The sequence below is a fragment of the Pleurodeles waltl genome, chromosome 9, assembly GCF_031143425.1.
Source record: "Pleurodeles waltl isolate 20211129_DDA chromosome 9, aPleWal1.hap1.20221129, whole genome shotgun sequence".
NCBI classification, from domain to species: Eukaryota; Metazoa; Chordata; class Amphibia; order Caudata; family Salamandridae; genus Pleurodeles; species Pleurodeles waltl.
In genome coordinates, this window is record NC_090448.1 from 1,144,997,559 (window position 1) to 1,145,016,677 (window position 19,119).

At 45.1% G+C, this 19,119-nt stretch overlaps 1 protein-coding gene across 7 annotated transcripts in view; it reads right to left on the reverse strand.

The window, feature by feature from the left end:
- SIPA1L1 (signal induced proliferation associated 1 like 1) overlaps positions 1-19,119 on the reverse strand; it is a 701,300-nt gene that overhangs the window by 188,459 nt on the left and 493,722 nt on the right. For 4 of the 7 annotated variants that reach the window (XM_069208956.1, XM_069208951.1, XM_069208952.1 and 1 more), the window contains one exon: positions 10,428-10,580. The exons of the other annotated variants lie outside the window; for them this stretch is intronic. In XM_069208956.1, coding sequence (XP_069065057.1) covers positions 10,428-10,580 — 153 coding nt within the window. The remainder of the gene's footprint in view (positions 1-10,427; positions 10,581-19,119) is intronic. 7 annotated transcript variants of the gene reach the window in all.

Genomic DNA, 19,119 nt, shown 5'->3' on the forward strand with positions numbered 1-19,119 from the left:
TTCAGAAAAGGCTCTCAAAGGACATTCATGAAATACACCAATATTCCAAATACACCGATCGAGATCTAAACAGGGAGACTGGGAAGGAGAAAAAAAGAGAAAGATAAAGAAATAGAAAGATGGGAGAGAGATCGAGACATCAAAACATTCAGAGAATGAGTGGCAGGCACAAAGAAAGAATATGAGAACGGGTCAGAGAAAGATAAGGAGCTGGCAACACCTGGGAGAGAATATCAGAAATGGCCCCTTTACTCCTGCTGAAAACGAGGGAAGTGTGGATGTTGGTTTTTAAATGACTGTACCACTCAGCAACACATCTGCTGTATCAAGAGAACCAAAGATGTCTGGGAGGCTTTCTGCCTGCACCAATTCCAACAAGGAAATACATCCAAAACTGTTCCAGTGTATTAACCTGCTCATCAAGCTCCTCGAAAGTCACTCATCAGGTAGACAGTATCAAGAGCAGGAATTTAAAAAACTGCATTAAAGAAGCCCTGGTGGCAGAATCCCTGTATCCTGTTGGGCTGGCTACTCTCCCTTCTATTCAAAAAACACTATTATGCAGCAGTGAAAGCATAACTATTTATTCTGAAAGACTACTGTAGATGTAATCCAGTAACCGGAGTGATGAGTCCCTGGCTAACTATTAGGTCCTCAATTTGCAGTGCTTATGCTCTGCACGCTGCAGCATCAGACAGTACGTAAATGCCTGACAAGTTAGCAGGTTATATAAGGACCATGAAGAGCATCCATATTGCAACAACACCTGGGAAGGAAGGGTTGTGTGTGTGGGCTGGCGGGGGGGATTTGGAGTGGGGAGGCAGAGGAGCTGGACAGAGTTACATAGGCTAACAAGACTGAGCTTTCAAATTCAGCCTCCATGCTTCCAGCTCACTGGGAGATTGATGGCCAGAAATGGCAATGCACCCCGAATGCCTGTTGACTACACTGAGTTCTCAAATGGGTCCCTGCCTAAATAATGTATACACAAACTCCTGGAAAATGTATCCCTCCATTTGACCTTTTTTTTTATCACCTCTGTCTCAACCATGCCCTTTCTCCCTTCTTCACTCTCAAATCACCCTGCCTTGCTGCCATCAGTGATTAGATGGCTCTCAGATCACTTATGCTGAGCTTCTTCAAAACTGACGTCATCTACTCATTTTCCTGTTTTTTTCAGGTCCGATCCTCTCGACTGGTTCCATCTGCTATCCTCCTAAACCTTTTTCTTATCTTACAATGCCAAGGGTCAAAGAATATACTTTGACAGTAAGATCCACACAAGGTGAAAAGGAGGTTCATATAGAGGTAAATAATTAAAAAAGCGAGGGTGAGGGCTCTCGCCCTTCATGTATTTAATACTAATCTATTGTTTAGTGTTACTGTAAACATTATTTCTAGAACTTTAAGCGCATGGTCAAAAAACATCCAGTCAGTCGGTATGGCTCACATATTTCCCCGGGTGCTGAAAAACCTGCGTACAGCAGGGTTCCCCACATAGAAAAACAAAACACTCAAGGCAGATGTAAATATACAAAGGTACATTTTAAAGTTATTAAAATAGCTGCTACCTTGCCAAGCAGTAGAAAAAAAGACAATTGTGGAATTTCATTTCAAATGTCCGAAAATAAATTAACTCTTTCTTTAAGGTGCAAGGTTGATAACTGGTATCTCCAATTAGACTCAAGTTATTCTTTATCCAAATAACATGTTTTGGGAAGGAATTTACATCCATTATAACAGATTTGAGGAGATCAGCGCCATTTAAGAGTACAAAGTGACATTCCGACAACAAAACTGCAAGGATTCCTACATCAGGACAACACACCTACTGTATGAAGGAGCGCCACATAGTAGGCATATCAAGATGTATGATAAACGTGACTGAAACCCGGTCCATTTCCTTCAGTGGTTTAAGGTGACTGCTGATGTCAGCCTAAGCAAATGAATCTTTACGTATAGACCAGTCAGTGGTGCTGTTTATTCAGAGCAAAAAAAGTGATTAGAACATCTTGCTGGATCCGTAGTATCCAGTAAAACACTGCACTCATTTTTGTATAAACAAACAGAGAAAACTCAGTCGCCAGCAACCTAATAGCATTTTTAGCACTTTAAAAATTGAGAAAAATGTACATGTTATATTTCCAAATGTTAAGATAATGAAATTATCTAGTCTATGAGCAGAAAAGCATTTTGTGCATGTTATGTTCCAGGTTACCCATTCCCCTGTCAAACAGCATTCAAACGCTAACCAACTGCAAACAATGCTAGAAAAATGTACAGCCTGCAAAAGAGAACTCTAATTACCAGGTGTAAATACTGCGTGCTGTGGCATTCACGGCAGAAGCTGAAGCTGTGAAGTACACCAATTTATAGGAGGAAAACAGTTTCCACAAGGTCACAGTGAGAAATCGTGAAGCCACAGATTTAAGAGCGGAGAGCGAAGGGGAATCGTAAAAGGCACAAGAGAAGAAAACACCAAATTAAACAGAGTCTAGCGCTCTCCACATTTCCAGGGGACTTGCTGGTTACCCTTCCTTACGGTCTATTGCATGATGGTTGGATATTAAGGACATAGGTTTTGTTTGTTTATAAAGTAGTTGTTAAACATTAAGAATATCATCCACTAGCCAATAGGGTGCAACATTTGCAATGCATCAATCTCAGCTTAATTATATTTTGAGTCACTGTTCCATCAATTTACTGGAAAAAAATAAAATGAATACCTGGGAACAGAGATGTTTGAGGATCCAAACTAAATTTGAATGCAGCACACCAATAGGTTTGCTCTGCATCATAACAGTGGTTATCAATACTAGCCACTATTTATGGCCAATAATCCGACTGCACACACACTTTATAACATGCTTTTTTGAACCTTCCATCATGCTGGTGGGGCTGCGGCTAAGGCAAACCCAGTGGACCTCGAGCTACTGGATTGGTCTGCATCTTTCAACAGTATCGCATTCGATCCTTCCCAGGCTGGCCTCTAAGAGCAGGCTTTACTATGGTGTAAATTCTGCTTAATCAAGCAGTGCCAGGCTGTTGCTTCCACTTTATTGGTTTGAAAATAAAAATCATACCGCAAGAAGACCCTCAAGGGTTGGCACTTAGCCCTACATTGTTTTACATCTATATACCATCTCTACTGATGCTTACACGTTCTTCGGGACTGGCTCATCTCTATGGACTCTTCAGAGCCAGCCTCTTCAGATACCTTTCATCGGCCTATAAAGGCTGTTCCCTCCTGGAGAGGTACAAATGAACGAGTTACTTACCTTCGGTAACGACTTTTCTGGTGGATACATTAGCTACCTGTGGATTCCTCACCTAATGAATACTCCCATGGCGCCAGCATTCGACTGAAATCTTCTTACTAGTCTCTGCACGTCGACGAGGACGTCACTCTAGCCCACGCGACGCCGTCTGACGTCATACAGGCAATAAGAGGTCCTCGACGACGTGCGGACGTCAGTACCAATCATTTTTTACGTGCATGAGAACAACCAGGCAATGCAATGAAAGAGCAAGGCAACATCCCATTACATTGTAAAAATACACAACATTGCATGAATAACTGTAAATCTTTTATATATATATATATAACTCTCTCTTTTTAAAATATATATCTACACATCAAGTATATACACAAAGATATATACATATATACATATAATATATACAACGTCCATTGCACCCTCAAAGACCAAGAGGAGCGTACTCAAGGATTACTTGGCAAGACCAGAAAGGCAACGGGGAGGCGGGTGGGACCGTGAGGAATCCACAGGTAGCTAATGTATCCACCAGAAAAGTCGTTACCGAAGGTAAGTAACTCGTTCTTCTGATGGATACAACTACCTGTGGATTCCTCACCTAATGAATAGAGTCCCAAAGCAGTACCACGCCCGGCGGTGGGTGCCTAAATGGTCAAACCAAGAAATCCTGCAGCACTGACCGTGCAAAATGGCCGTCCCTTCTAACCTCAGAATCCAAACAGTAATGTTTTGCAAAAGTGTGAAGGGACGACCAAGTTGCGGCCTTGCAGATGTCGACCACAGGAACACCTCTGGCCAAGGCCGAAGTGGCCGACTTAGCTCTGGTGGAATGAGCTCTAATGCCCTCAGGAGGATCCTTCTTTGCCAAAGAGTAACAGATTTTAATGCAAAGAACAACCCACCTGGATAGTGTTCTCTTGTGGACTGCCTTTCCTCTCCTCTTGCCCACGTATCCAATAAACAGCTGATCCTCCAGCCTGAAATCCTTTGTTCTATCGATAAAGAAGCTCAACGCTCTCTTTGGGTCCAGACGGTGCAGTCTTTCTTCCTCTTTGGAAGGATGAGGCGGAGGATAGAACGTGGACAAAGTAATTGCCTGAGCCAAATGGAAGGGTGAAACAACCTTCGGGAGGAAAGCAGCCTTGGTCCTCAACACCACCTTATCCCCATAAAAAGTTGTATAAGGGGGCTTTACTGATAAGGCCTGCAACTCACTCACTCTCCTTGCTGATGTTATAGCTATCAGGAAGACTGTTTTTAAAACCAAATACCTTAAGGGGCAAGAATGCATAGGTTCAAAAGGGGACCCCATAAGGAAAGTCAGGACCAAGGACAAATCCCATTGCGGCATAACAAATGGCTTTGGAGGATATTTATTTAGAAGACCTTTCAAGAATCTGATAACAATAGGGGATTTAAATAAAGATGGTTGGTCTGGAAGACATATGAAGGCTGACAAGGCCGATAAATAACCCTTAATGGTAGCCACTGCACAACCTTTCTGCGCTAGAGACAGAGCAAAAGACAAAACGTCCGATAGATGAGCATGCAAAGGATCAATCTGCCTCTCTCCACACCACGCAACAAATTTAGACCATCTATTAGCGTAGATAGATTTAGTGGAGTGTCGCCTGGCCGCTAATATAACATCCACTACCTCAGGCGGGAGAGAGAAGGAACTCAGGTTGCCCCGTTCAATCTCCAGGCATGTAGGTGCAGACTCTGGAGGTTGGGGTGTAGAACCTGCCCCTGCGACTGTGAGAGGAGGTCTGCCCTGAAAGGGAGACGGAGCGGAGGGCACATTGAGAGTTGGAGAAGGTCAGAGTACCATACCCTCCTTGGCCAATCCGGAGCTATTAGGATGACTAGAGCCCGGTCCTGGCGAATCTTCCTCAATACTCGAGGAATCAAGGGTATGGGAGGAAACGCGTAAAGCAACTGGCCGCACCAGGATATTTGAAACGCGTCCCCCAACGCTCCCTGCATCGGATACTGGAGGCTGCAGAACAACGGACAATGCGCGTTCTCTCGAGTGGCAAACAGATCTACCCGAGGAAACCCCCACCTCTGGAAGATTAAACGGACTTGATCTGGATGGAGACGCCACTCGTGGTCTGCCGAGAAATGGCGACTGAGACTGTCCGCACGCACGTTCAAGACTCCGGCCAGATGGTTTGCTATCAAGCAAATCTGATGGTCCTTTGCCCAGGACCATAGTCGAAGAGCTTCTCTGCAGAGAAGGTACGACCCCACTCCTCCCTGCTTGTTTATGTACCACATCGTGGTAGTATTGTCCGTTAGGACCTGTACCGACTGACCACGAAGGGAAGGGAGGAAGGCCTTGAGAGCCAGACGTACAGCCCGTAACTCTAACAGATTGATGTGAAACATCTGTTCCTCTGGAGACCAAAGACCTTTGATCTCCAGATCCCCCAGATGAGCTCCCCACCCTAGAGTGGAAGCATCCGTTATGACTGTGGCCACTGGTGGCGACTGCTGGAACGGCTTTCCTTGTGAAAGATTGTTGCTTGCAATCCACCACTTCAAATCCACAGCAGCATCTCTGGAGATCTTGACAGTACCCTCTAGATCCCCTTTGTGTTGAGACCACTGCCTTCGGAGGCACCACTGAAGAGCCCTCATGTGCCAGCGAGCATGCGTGACCAACAGAATGCAGGAGGCAAACAGACCGAGCAGACGAAGGACCTTGAGGACTGGAACTACCGCTCCATTTTGAAACATTGGAACCAAATCCTGAATATCTTGAATCCGCTGAGGCGGAGGAAAGGCCCGACCCAATGTTGTATCCAGTACTGCCCCTATGAACAGGAGGCGCTGAGAGGGCTCTAGGTGAGATTTGGGCTCGTTCACTGAAAAACCCAGGTCGAATAACAACTGGGTTGTTGACTGCAGATGATGCGACACAAGCTCCGGGGACTTGGCTTTGATCAACCAGTCGTCCAAGTAAGGGAATACTGCTATCCCCTTCCTTCTGAGTTCTGCCGCAACCACCGACATCACCTTCGTGAAGACTCGAGGTGCTGAAGTAAGACCTAACGGAAGGACCGCAAACTGATAGTGTTGCGATCCCACCACAAACCGGAGATACTTCCTGTGTGACTTGAGTATCGGGATATGAAAGTAAGCATCCTGCAAGTCGACAGACACCATCCAGTCTTCTTTGTTCAACGCCAAAAGCACCTGTGCTAGGGTCAGCATCTTGAACTTTTCCTGCTTGAGGAACCAATTCAAGATCCTCAGGTCCAGAATTGGTCTCAAACGACCATCCTTCTTGGGAATCAGGAAATACCTTGAGTAAAATCCTCGACCCCTTTCCTGCTCTGGGACCAACTCCACCGCGCCCTTGGAAAGGAGGGCTTGTACCTCCTGTTCTAGCAACAGGAGGTGTTCTTCTGAACAATAAGAAGGGCGGGGCGGGATGAGGGGCGGGAACTCCCGAAAGGGAAGGGTGTAGCCTTTTCCCACAATACTGAGAACCCAAGTGTCCGTTGTAACAGTCTTCCATTTGGTGAGAAAATGCTGTAATCTTCCCCCTACAGGAGAGGAGTGAGTGGGAAATGGTGGAAGCCTAAGGCTGCTTCCCCTGCTGCACCCCGCCAGAGGATGAGGAAGAGGCAGAGTGCTGCTGAGAGGCTCCTCTGGTGCGGACCCTACCTCTCCCCCTGAAAGATCTATAGGGATGGGAAGAGGCAGGTTGCTGATATCTTCCCCGAAAGGAAGAGGAGGAAGAGCCACGCCCAAATCCACGAAACCTCCTGAAAAATCTGGAAGAGGCCGTGGAAGAAGGAGCTTGGAGCCCTAACGACTTAGCCGTGGTCCTGCTTTCCTTAAAACGTTCCAAGGCCGAATCAGCCTTGGCTCCAAACAGTTTATCCCCATCAAACAGGAGATCCAACAATGTGGACTGTACATCTGCAGAAAAGCCCGAGTTACGGAGCCAGGCCTGTCTCCTTGCCACCACAGTTGTGCCCATTGCTCTGGCTACCGAGTCGGTGGTATCCAGTCCCATCTGGATAATCTGGGTCGCAGCAGCCTGGGCATTTGAAAGAAGATCCAAAAGACCCTGGGGAAGCTCTGTAAACGATGAGGAAATGTCATCCATCAGAGCATGAATATACCTCCCCAGGATACAGGTTGCATTGGTGGCTTTTAACGTCAGACTGCAGGACGAAAAAATCTTCTTGGACTGCGCCTCTAGTTTCTTTGAATCTCTGTCCCCAGGCACCGTCGGGAAAGAACCAGGCGCTGACTTGGATGAACAGGAGGCCTGCACCACCAAGCTCTCCGGCGTAGGGTGCCTAGATAGAAAACCAGGGTCAGTCGGAGCCGCCCGATACCTCCTGGCCACGGCTCTGTGAACTGCTGGGGAAGATGCCGGCCTCTTCCACACCTCTAACACCGGATCCAGCAGAGCGTCATTAAATGGCAACAGAGGCTCCGCCGCAGCTGAGGCCGGATGTAGCACCTCTGTTAAAAGGTTTTGTTTAGCCTCCACCACCGGCAAAGGCAGGTCCAAAAAACTAGCTGCCTTCCGTACCACTGCATGAAAGGAAGCAGCCTCCTCAGTATATTCCCCCGGGGACGAAAGATCCCACTCAGGGGAAGTGTCCAGCCCACTGGCCGACTCCAGTCCACGCAGCCCATCACCCGAGTCCTCTAGCTCTCCTTCCTCCAGGGCTCGTTGGTACTCCTGCTCTTCTAATACACGGAGAGCACGTCTCCTCGAATGAAGTCGTTGTTCAATACGCGGAGTCGACAATGCCTCCGCCGAAGTCGAAGATCGGCGCCGATCTTCAGAAGCCACCGACGCCGCGTCCGGCGCCACAGGTAACTTCGGCGCCGACGAAAGAGCAGCTGAAGCAGATGGACCCACCGGAGTCACAGGCCGAAATCCCGACGTCGACGGGATGGAAATCCCCGGGGCCAATCCTTCTGACGCCACCGGAGCGGCCACCGGCGCCGACACTGGCGCCGAGCCCACGTTCCCAAAAGGGAGAAAGGGCATAAAGGGTGCCGGCCGAAGAGGCGCAGGATCACCCAAAGAAAAGGCCAAAGGCCCAGCCGGAGCACCCCCTGGAGCCATCTGTTGGAAGATGGCATACATCGCATTCAAGAATGCGGAACTATCGGCTCGAGGGGTGGGAAAAGCCGGATACTGAGGTGCCTGTCTCGGAGGCGACCCCGACGCCGGCCTCGACGTCTGCGCCGGAGAAAACACCTGAGGCTCCAATACCTCAATCACCGACGCCTGTCCAGGTGAAGTTGGAGATGCCGGAGAGGGCAACGGCGTCGAAGGATGCGGCGTAACTGTGGGACTGATCTCCCATGTCCTTCGGCGCCGATCCGAAGACCTAGAACGAGTCTCCTTCGAATGACGCCGAGATTCTCTACGGCGCCGGGAGTCTCGATGACGCCGATGTCTTGGAGAAGAAGACTTCTTGTGATGCTTCTCCTTCGATTTTGCCATAAACAGCTTCGCCTCACGTTCTTTGAGGGCCTTTGGATTCATGTGCTGGCATGAATCACAAGTCGAGACGTCGTGGTCGGAGCTCAAACACCAAAGGCAATCGGAATGAGGATCCGTCACCGACATCTTGCCTCCACACTCACGACAAGGCTTAAATCCAGACTTTCTCTGCGACATTATTACCACAGCGAAAGACTACGCAGCAAAAATACACTGTAACCACAAAAGTAACAGTTGCTCCCTCGAAGATAACCGTTTCGAATGCATGGAAAAAAGGGAACTGACGTCCGCACGTCGTCGAGGACCTCTTATTGCCTGTATGACCTCAGACGGCGTCGCGTGGGCTAGAGTGACGTCCTCGTCGACGTGCAGAGACTAGTAAAGAAGATTTCCGTCGAATGCTGGCGCCATGGGAGTATTCATTAGGTGAGGAATCCACAGGTAGTTGTATCCATCAGAAGCATTAGTTTTAATCTGATAAACCAGAGTTACCTTGGATTCACCACAGTTTCCTCACACTATCCCTCACTATGAAGAAATGGTGCAGCGTTTTAACAATTTTTTGAAGACACAAAGTTTTTTTTTTTTTTTCCAGAATTCATTAACAAAAATATTATTCTCAAAAGCTTTTAAAAAAATCTAATTTACACTTCTTCAGTTCAAGTTTAAAGATTACCTATGGCGTGACAGACTGCAAGCAATTTACCAATGAGGTGTCAGATAGAGAGCATTTTACTTGAGAATAGGAACTGCATACCCGGTCACCGAAGGGAGCAATACTTCGAGAAAGAAACTGTCATGCACATTTAAATGCCGTAGGACACCAAATATAATTATTTCATGAATTACTAAGAACTGAGGTAAGACGTTGGGGACTGAATAGGGGGTGGATGGGCCATTAAGAGACGATCAAGGAAGAGGTTTTATTCCTTGCATAAAGTTTGCAGATGAAATTATGTTGGTCTTGTGTTACCAGAAAAAACAAAAACAATCATGCACAATATATTGATGCTTACACTGATCGCCTGCTTATTTCGTTTATAGCAAGTAACGCACACAAGCATGGACATGCAGAAAGTTCAGTGGACAGGGGTGGTTCTCAGTTCATGATACTGTTCAAACACGGTATCAGAAGCAGTTTTAGGATAATATTTGAAAAAAAATCAGCTTATTGCAGGGTTGTGAAGTTGGGCTATGAGTTGAAGGCCAACAGTGTTTCAAATTTGTGGACGTTTTAGCAAAAAAAAAAAAAAAAAAAAAATGGATGTACTAACTGATGACAGTTGTTGTATACAATATGGACAGAAAGAAATTCTGTTCATACATCCCATAAACAGCACGTCAGTAGGCCAAAGTAGCCTGAGACATTCCAAAACAAGCTTGAAGGGACTATACACATGAGCATTGAAAATAAAGTTATACCCTGCAGAAATTTGAAGAAAAACAGTAAAACATTTAAAGCACCATGAAACAAACTGGTTGTTAACAGGTCATAAAAATGCTGTCCATGTAGGACAAATGCAAGATAAGAGGCAGGTGCTGTCAAGAACTAACATGCATCTAGAGCTCTATTATGGTTCTTTTCAAACATGCAGCAGCCCGATTATTTTGCCACTTTGCAAAACAAGTGGAACAAAGCCAAGCTAAACAAAATTATTCCTTACCCTTCAGGCACTGACGCTGGACGTCTGTGAGTACCCCCACCAGAACCAGTGTCACTAGAGAAGGATAGGTTACTTGGAGAATTGTGACATGGTTGGGGGTGTCCCAGAGCAACTGATGAAACTGCCACGTATATTTCACAACCAGGAGACAACCTGTTGTTAAGAACAAATGATGAAAACTTTAAGCCTTGCACAAGGGTACTTGGAAAACCATTCCCTCGTTCAAGCAACTGTTGCAAAAAAATGTAGGTCTGAAAACCTAGTGAAGGACAGTTCTGGTCCTTGCAAAACAGCCTTAAGTTATCAATCAGGCTCCAGAAGCTAGGTCAAGGGACTCCATGGCATTGCTGAATCTGCAACTGCAGTAGTTCTTGTGACATGAGTTTATGGATCAGGAATGCTACTACACTCAGGATTCCGGAATAACATAGGGTGGAAGTGAATATACCTTAGGCTAGATGTCAGTATCTCCTTTGGATAATTTTGTCTGGCATTCCAGTGGGTAGTTCCATTCTTCTGAACAATGTACATGTTTCTGAAAGCTCAACATTGTTCTATGCTCTGCTTTACTCTTTGCTAAATAAAGTTCAGCAACCTTACTTAGATGATTATGCAAGCAGCCAAAAGAGGAGCAGACTCTTAACTGCTGCCTATTTTTTCCTTGCTCAAGGTAGCTTTTACTTAGTTCAATTTCTAATTTTAACATTCCAGGTTTCAGACTAAATTTTCAGACATTTTGAGCTTTCCATTCAACAATTAATTCAAAACGGTTTACTTTGGTAGAGTAATACTTTGTTTTCATACAGCTGGGATTGTGCATGGTTCAATAAGGGTAAATGTGTTGCATACATTTGGAACACTTTTTGCCGAGGGACTACAATTTCTAATTCTGACTCTGGGAATAAATGAAACCTTATTTTGTTACCAGAAGCTGCTCCTAAAGCTTTTTAAATAAACTATGCAGCAGAGATGGTACCAATCTTGTGTGTTCCTAAGCACGTCAAGGTACACCATGTTCAGTGATGGGTGACAGGTGTGGAGTTGGAATTCAAAGCGTTAGTAATGAACAACATACAGAATTCTATTGAGTTACATTGGTAATTTTCTTACTCTTACAGGAAGCTTGCCTCTTGCCAAACTATGGAAAAGGATTATTGAGAAGAGCATAGGACCCAACCATGCTTCAGGGAAATAGGTTGGAAATGGCAGCTTGGTCAAACTTAACATTAGCTCTGAAACAGCAATCTATCAAGTCTTATTGTGAAGCTACCATTGTGCGTTTCTTGCTGAGATCTCAGACTGGATCATACCTCTATAGAATTGGAGATGCTAGCATGGCTCAAGATGAAGGAATGTCAGTACGCTTCTAAAATTATTGCCTTCGGATTTCACAACAGCAGAAAATGGAATACCCTATTCAGTGTGCAAATGACTGCTTGTACATCAATGCCATAATTACCAAAATAAAAGCCAAGCACAATGTTAAGCCTATGGTTCGACCCAGCAAACCACAAAGGCTAATCAAACCACTTCTATTCATTCAGCGAGAGACTTGAGAAGAAGACTGACAGAATGGCATAGGAAGAAAGGCAGTGTCTGATACCACGTAGGTTGTTTCAAAGATAAGCGACCCTAAAATATGAACAAAATAAGGATAAACAATCTACCAAACATGTCTCATGGCCACAATGTAGGCTACCTTCGAGATTAGCACCTTCATGGCTTAAGCAAGCAGAGGATCTCAACAAAGGGTGGTCAACCAAGCAAAGGACAAGGACACTGGGAACTCTTGCCAAAGCAAGGTCCCGATAAGAGACATGGATGTATTTGCACAATAAAATGACGATGTATTGCCTAATCAGGCAAGGGGGAAGACCCCCCCAAGAGTGTTTCCGTATGCAGCGGTGCCAGTTAAAGTTAAAACTTCCCAGACTAATCACCACAAAACTAGTAAATGCAAAAAAAAGGAAAAAAATGCCTCATTCTTTGAAGTCTAAGAAAACAATCTGAGCCATACATTCCTTTGCATTAAGTTGTGCCACAGGTCTGTCTGGGTCCATATTAACTCAAGGCCTGGCTACTACAGGCTTTAGCAGTGAAAGACTAGTTCCTCAGTTCCAAGTTTCCAGGCTAAGCAAAATGAAAAAGTGGTAAAGAATTAAAACACTCTTTGGAAAAAGAGATCTCATTACTAAGCAAAATGAAGGACATTGTTCATCAATAATTTCAGAATTCAAAGAATGAAAATACAACAATCTACATCTTTACAAATGCTCACGTTTGTACATATAAGTTTAATAATGTTAACAAAAAGTATATAAGCCGCAAAGACTGACTACGCATTGGAGAGCCCCATGCTTTCAATATCGACTAGGCTACACTGGATTAATTTCACAGTACTTTATTTTCAGTCCTCGTACTTGCAATTGATGCTGAAATAGGCAATACATTTGCGCAGACATACAGTTTTACTGATAAAACACCATTGCACACAAACGATAGTGTGGAAATCGGGTTCCAGTAAACATTCATTATTTGCGCACCACCAAGTAGTGTCTTGAGTTGTGTTGACCCTATTAATATCTGTTACCATCACACTTCAGAATTACAAAAAAAAGAGCTTAATTTTTGCTTTCGAAACTGCTGAATGTATCCAGGCCGTTTACAGGTATTTACATTTTGTTGCTGTGTAAAAAAAAAAAAAAAAAAAAAAAAAGACATCACACAGCCTTTCCTGTCACATAATTCACTTTACTTCTCTTTCTCTGGCTGCAAAGTGAGAGGAGTCTAAACATCAACTCCCCTTGATAAAAAACACGAGCAGCAATTTGTCAGAAGAAATAGCCTGACATTTGACTTGTCTTTAAAATGTAGCGATTGTGACAAAACAAATTCAGAATTTTTTTATTTTTTTTTACCGCTTGCATTTTTCCAAAAATAGTCTGTGAAACAGTCTTCTGCATCTATCCACTGTTGCACTTGACCCTCCATTCCACAACCTCGTACTGTAAAACTCTTTATCTAAAATGTTTTGCCTTGAGAAAACACATTAACCCTATTGGTGCGGGCGTTGACCACTGGCCGATGCCCACACTACCTCCCTGGTGCAGGTCACCGCCGACACCAGGGAGGGGGTTAAAAAAATCCTCCTGTGCAATGCACTGTAGGATTGTTTTTTTTAAATTACCCCGGGAGACACGGAAGAACTTCCGCATCTCCCCCCGCTCACTCCCCCACCCGTCCCTCTGTGACGTCATCGCACCGTGAGCCACGCGGACATCACATTTTTCCCCACCGGAGGAGCAGGTGAGTGCCCGCTCTCCACTCCGGTGGGGAAAAAAGGCCCAAATGGCCTCCCCAGATGCCAGGGAGGCATTGATGGAAAGGGGAGTGTCTCCCCTTTCCATCAATGCCTCCCTGGCACCGTTTCCTCCTGTGTGAGTGGGCCACAACCCCCCCAGCCCCCCCTCCCCCTCCCCCCCCGGACGTGGAGGCACAGTTAATTATTTATTTTTTTAAAACAAATGTTGGGGATCTTCTGGGGGGCGATCGTGCCTTCCCAGATACTAAAATTAATGTTTTTTTTTTAATTTTTTAAAAAAAAAAAAGACGGGTCGGGCCTTCTTACACGGGCCCACAGGGGGTGGGGGAGTGGATGGTTTGGCGCATTACAGGGTGGGGGGAATTGGGGAGGCAATATTAATAATTTTTTTTTTTTTAATGTTTCTCCTTGTGGGCCGATTTCGCCCCCCAGGGAATATATCTTTTCTTTTTGTTTTAATGAAAACGTTGGTCAGCCCTTTGGCTAAGCCCCTATGGGCGCATTTTTAGGGATGAGCGCAAAGCTCTCTGTCCATGGTGTAATCTGTCTGTGGGCTTTTAACCACGCCCATGTCAAGCCCATCAGTTTGGTTGGTTCGTGGGCTTGCCTTTTAAAATTAGCTTGATTTAATTAGTGAAAGGCATGCATAGGTAAATGGATAATTGCACTTTTGCCACTTAAATGGATAATTGCACTTTTGCCAATACATTTCACTGCAAGCGAAATTCTGTTTCCTTTTGTAAGTTTGCTTTGCGTTCATAGCGGCAGTCTCGCTTATGTGAAACTGTTTTACTTTTCAGTTTATGTAGCAAGAAATGTCTGGTTAGGGGTTTACAACGATAATAGCTTTAACTCGAGCAAATACGAGCCCCAATGTATTGCAAACGCTTTTTTTTTGTTTTTTTTATACATGTGTGTTTTGCCATGGGGTCACAATTGGCCCCATGGAAAGCACACATGTATTAAAAAAAAAAAAAAAAAGAAATGATGTAGAGAGTCTGTCTCTCTGTGTCTCTCTGTCTCTGTGTCTCTCTGTCTCTCTCTCTCTGTCTCTCTCTCTCTGTCTCTCTCTCTCTGTGTCTCTCTCTCTGTGTCTCTCTCTCTGTGTCTCTCTCTCTGTGTCTCTCTCTCTGTGTCTCTCTCTCTGTGTCTCTCTCTCTGTGTCTCTCTATATATATATATATATATATATATATATATATATATATATATATATATAGCAGCAACGAGAGACATCTTTCTATATATATGTGTGTGTGTATATATATATACAGGGAGTGCAGAATTATTAGGCAAGTTGTATTTTTGAGGATTAATTTTATTATTGAACAACAACCATGTTCTCAATGAACCCAAAAAACTCATTAATATCAAAGCTGAATATATTTGGAAGTAGTTTTTAGTTTGTTTTTAGTTTTAGCTATGTTAGGGGGATATCTGTGTGTGCAGGTGACTATTACTGTGCATAATTATTAGGCAACTTAACAAAAAAAAATATATACCCATTTCAATTATTTATTATTACCAGTGAAACCAATATAACATCTCAACATTCACAAATATACATTTCTGACATTCAAAAACAAAACAAAAACTAATCAGTGACCAATATAGCCACCTTTCTTTGCAAGGACACTCAAAAGCCTGCCATCCATGGATTCTGTCAGTGTTTTGATCTGTTCACCATCAACATTGCGTGCAGCAGCAACCACAGCCTCCCAGACACTGTTCAGAGAGGTGTACTGTTTTCCCTCCTTGTAAATCTCACATTTGATGATGGACCACAGGTTCTCAATGGGGTTCAGATCAGGTGAACAAGGAGGCCATGTCATTAGATTTCCTTCTTTTATACCCTTTCTTGCCAGCCACGCTGTGGAGTACTTGGACGCGTGTGATGGAGCATTGTCCTGCATGAAAATCATGTTTTTCTTGAAGGATGCAGACTTCTTCCTGTACCACTGCTTGAAGAAGGTGTCTTCCAGGAACTGGCAGTAGGACTGGGAGTTGAGCTTGACTCCATCCTCAACCAGAAAAGGCCCCACAAGCTCATCTTTGATGATACCAGCCCAAACCAGTACTCCACCTCCACCTTGCTGGCGTCTGAGTCGGACTGGAGCTCTCTGCCCTTTACCAATCCAGCCACGGGCCCATCCATCTGGCCCATCAAGACTCACTCTCATTTCATCAGTCCATAAAACCTTAGGAAAATCAGTCTTGAGATATTTCTTGGCCCAGTCTTGACGTTTCAGCTTGTGTGTCTTGTTCAGTGGTGGTCGTCTTTCAGCCTTTCTTACCTTGGCCATGTCTCTGAGTATTGCACACCTTGTGCTTTTGGGCACTCCAGTGATGTTGCAGCTCTGAAATATGGCCAAACTGGTGGCAAGTGGCATCGTGGCAGCTGCACGCTTGACTTTTCTCAGTTCATGGGCAGTTATTTTGCGCCTTGGTTTTTCCACACGCTTCTTGCGACCCTGTTGACTATTTTGAATGAAACGCTTGATTGTTCGATGATCACGCTTCAGAAGCTTTGCAATTTTAAGAGTGCTGCATCCCTCTGCAAGATATCTCACTATTTTTGACTTTTCTGAGCCTGTCAAGTCCTTCTTTTGACCCATTTTGCCAAAGGAAAGGAAGTTGCCTAATAATTATGCACACCTGATATAGGGTGTTGATGTCATTAGACCACACCCCTTCTCATTACAGAGATGCACATCACCTAATATGCTTAATTGGTAGTAGGATTTCGAGCCTATACAGCTTGGAGTAAGACAACATGCATGAAGAGGATGATGTGGTCAAAATACTCATTTGCCTAATAATTCTGCACTCCCTGTATACATATATATAACAACCAACAGTTGCTCCTCCTGAAGTAAATACCCGTGGGAGGTGGCTCATCTCGGCCAGCGGAGCAATCTGGCAATTAATTCCAACGTCAAGACAAACAATAAATGATGCGCTCTCAAGCTGATGCAGTCATAACGTTTATTACTCGCATAACGCGTTTCGCCTGCAAAAACGGGCTTCTGAACACACATGGCTTGTGACGCCATAAAGTAGCACAGATGGTTTATATGCCAGCTGCAAAGGATATACATGTATTTAGCTGAGTGGATTAGTAAAGCCAGGCGTTACCTGCACTTTAAAACAAATGAAATGTATGTGGAGGGGGGCTATGGCGATATGAGGGGCACTTTTTCTGGGTGGTACTGAGGGAATTAGAAGAGGAGGTCATGGGAGGTAGAGCACCAAAAATGACTGTTGCACAGGCTGCCACCAGCGCTAAAGGCTGTGAGGATGGGCATGTGGTAAGGTGAAGTAATAGTGGTTTTTTTGTTATTTCAGAATCTGCTGAATCAGAGAAGAAGCGAAGGTAAGGTGACGACAGTTACTATTGGACACATCACACACACACACACACATACACACACCCACGAGCAATTTTGTGACTATCTGCCTTCTACGTAGGCTAGTACTTTAGAGGGACAGTTTAGCCAGTAGGAGAGATGGTGTCTTGTTGGATGACTGCTGCTCAAGCTCCAACTCAGGTTATGGAGGATAGCTCTGAGGCAGGATCAGAGACTGAGACAGCATCTGAGGGAGAGGACAATGGGGCAGAATCTGGGAGTGATTTTTCAGTCGGCGGATTCCTATCTGACAACACCTCTTCCAGTGATTCGGAGGGAGACTATGACGACAGTCGCTGTCTTTTTGTAAGCACAATCTGTGCAGCGGGGCAACAGCGAGTTAGCCGAACCCAGAGATCAGGTGCGTGCGGCCGAAAGCACAGAGCGAGTGCTCTCTTGGCGGCCCCCCAATTTAGTTCAGCCCCAAATTCCACCTGTTACTGGTGACACTGGATGTAAAGTTGATAGGGCCAACTTTTTGCCAGTCGACTCCGTCCATCTATTTTTGGACGTTGACTTCCTTCAGGAAATTGTGCAGCAAACAAATTTGCGTGCAGACCAATTTCTGAGGGAGCATGGAGGCACTCTAGGGCCCCGTTCTAGGGCACGCCAGTGGACTCACACTTCGCTGGTGGAGCTGAAGATATTTTTGGGTCTTGCGCTCAAAAGGGGGTTAGTGCAGAAACCCACCTTGCAGTCCTACTGGACGACTCGCACAGTTTGGGTAACCCCCATCATCGCACCATACATGAGCAGAGATCGCTTTTTGCTACTGCAGCGCGTGCTGCATTTCAATGACAATTCTGCTGCATTGCCCCGGGACCATCCAGACCATGACAAGTTTTTTCAAAATTCGGCCTGTCGTGAAACATTGGTCTGCCAGGTTTCCAGAGATCTATACTCCAGGAAAGAATATAGCAGTTTATGAGTCCTTGATCCTGTACAAAGGACGGCTGTGTTTCAGACAGTACATTGCAAGCAAAAGAGCTCGCTATTGCATAAAGCTGTACATGCTGTGTGAGAGCTCTTCTGGTTTATGTGTACAGCTTGAGAGTGTATACAGGGAAGGACTCTATCCTAAAACCTGTCGGTTGCCCTCCCGCGTTATGGGTCACAGGTAAGATTGTATGGGAACCTGTCCAGCTACATCTTCACAAAGGATATAACCTTTATGTGGACAATTTCTATACAAGAGTAGAGCTGTTCAGTGAGCTCTACCAAGCTGGCACTAAGGTCTGCGGTACAGTTCGTTGTAACCGCAAAGGATTCCCACAGGAGCTGGTTTGCAAGAAGCTCCAGAAATCCCAAAGTACTGCATTGCGTTCCAACGAACTGCTCGCAGTCAAGTTCTTGGATGGGCGTGATGTATACGAGCTCACTACAATTCATGATGAGAGCACTTCCCGCATCACGGTTTGAGGTCAGATGGCCAAAGTCCACAAGCCCATCTGTATACTTGATTACAATAAGTACATGGGTGGAGTGGAAAAGAACGACCAGGTTCTTCAACAATACAATGCGTGTCATAAAACTCGCACTTGGTACAAGAAACTGTTTACCCACCTGATCCAGATGGCAACATACACAATGCGTATGTTGTTTACAGTCAGGCAACCACAGGAAGACTCATGACTTCCTTGATTTCCAGTTGTCTGTAACTGAAAGCCTTACTGCTATTACAGAAGCAGCAGCAGCCTCCACCTCATATGTTCTGGAGGATGTGGCAAGGCTGCAGGAGCGACACTTTGCTGATCGCATTCCTAAAACACCCAAAAAGGATCGTCCATGTCGTCGCTGTAAAGTGTGCTCGAAGCATGGAAAGCAGCAGGAGAGTTGGTATTACTACCCCCAGTGCCCATCACAACCAGGCCTCTGTGTCCCTACTTGCTTTACGTTGTATCATACTAAAGCAAAGTTCTGGGAAATCGACTGAGGTGGAGCTGCCGTTGAGTAATCCTTTCAG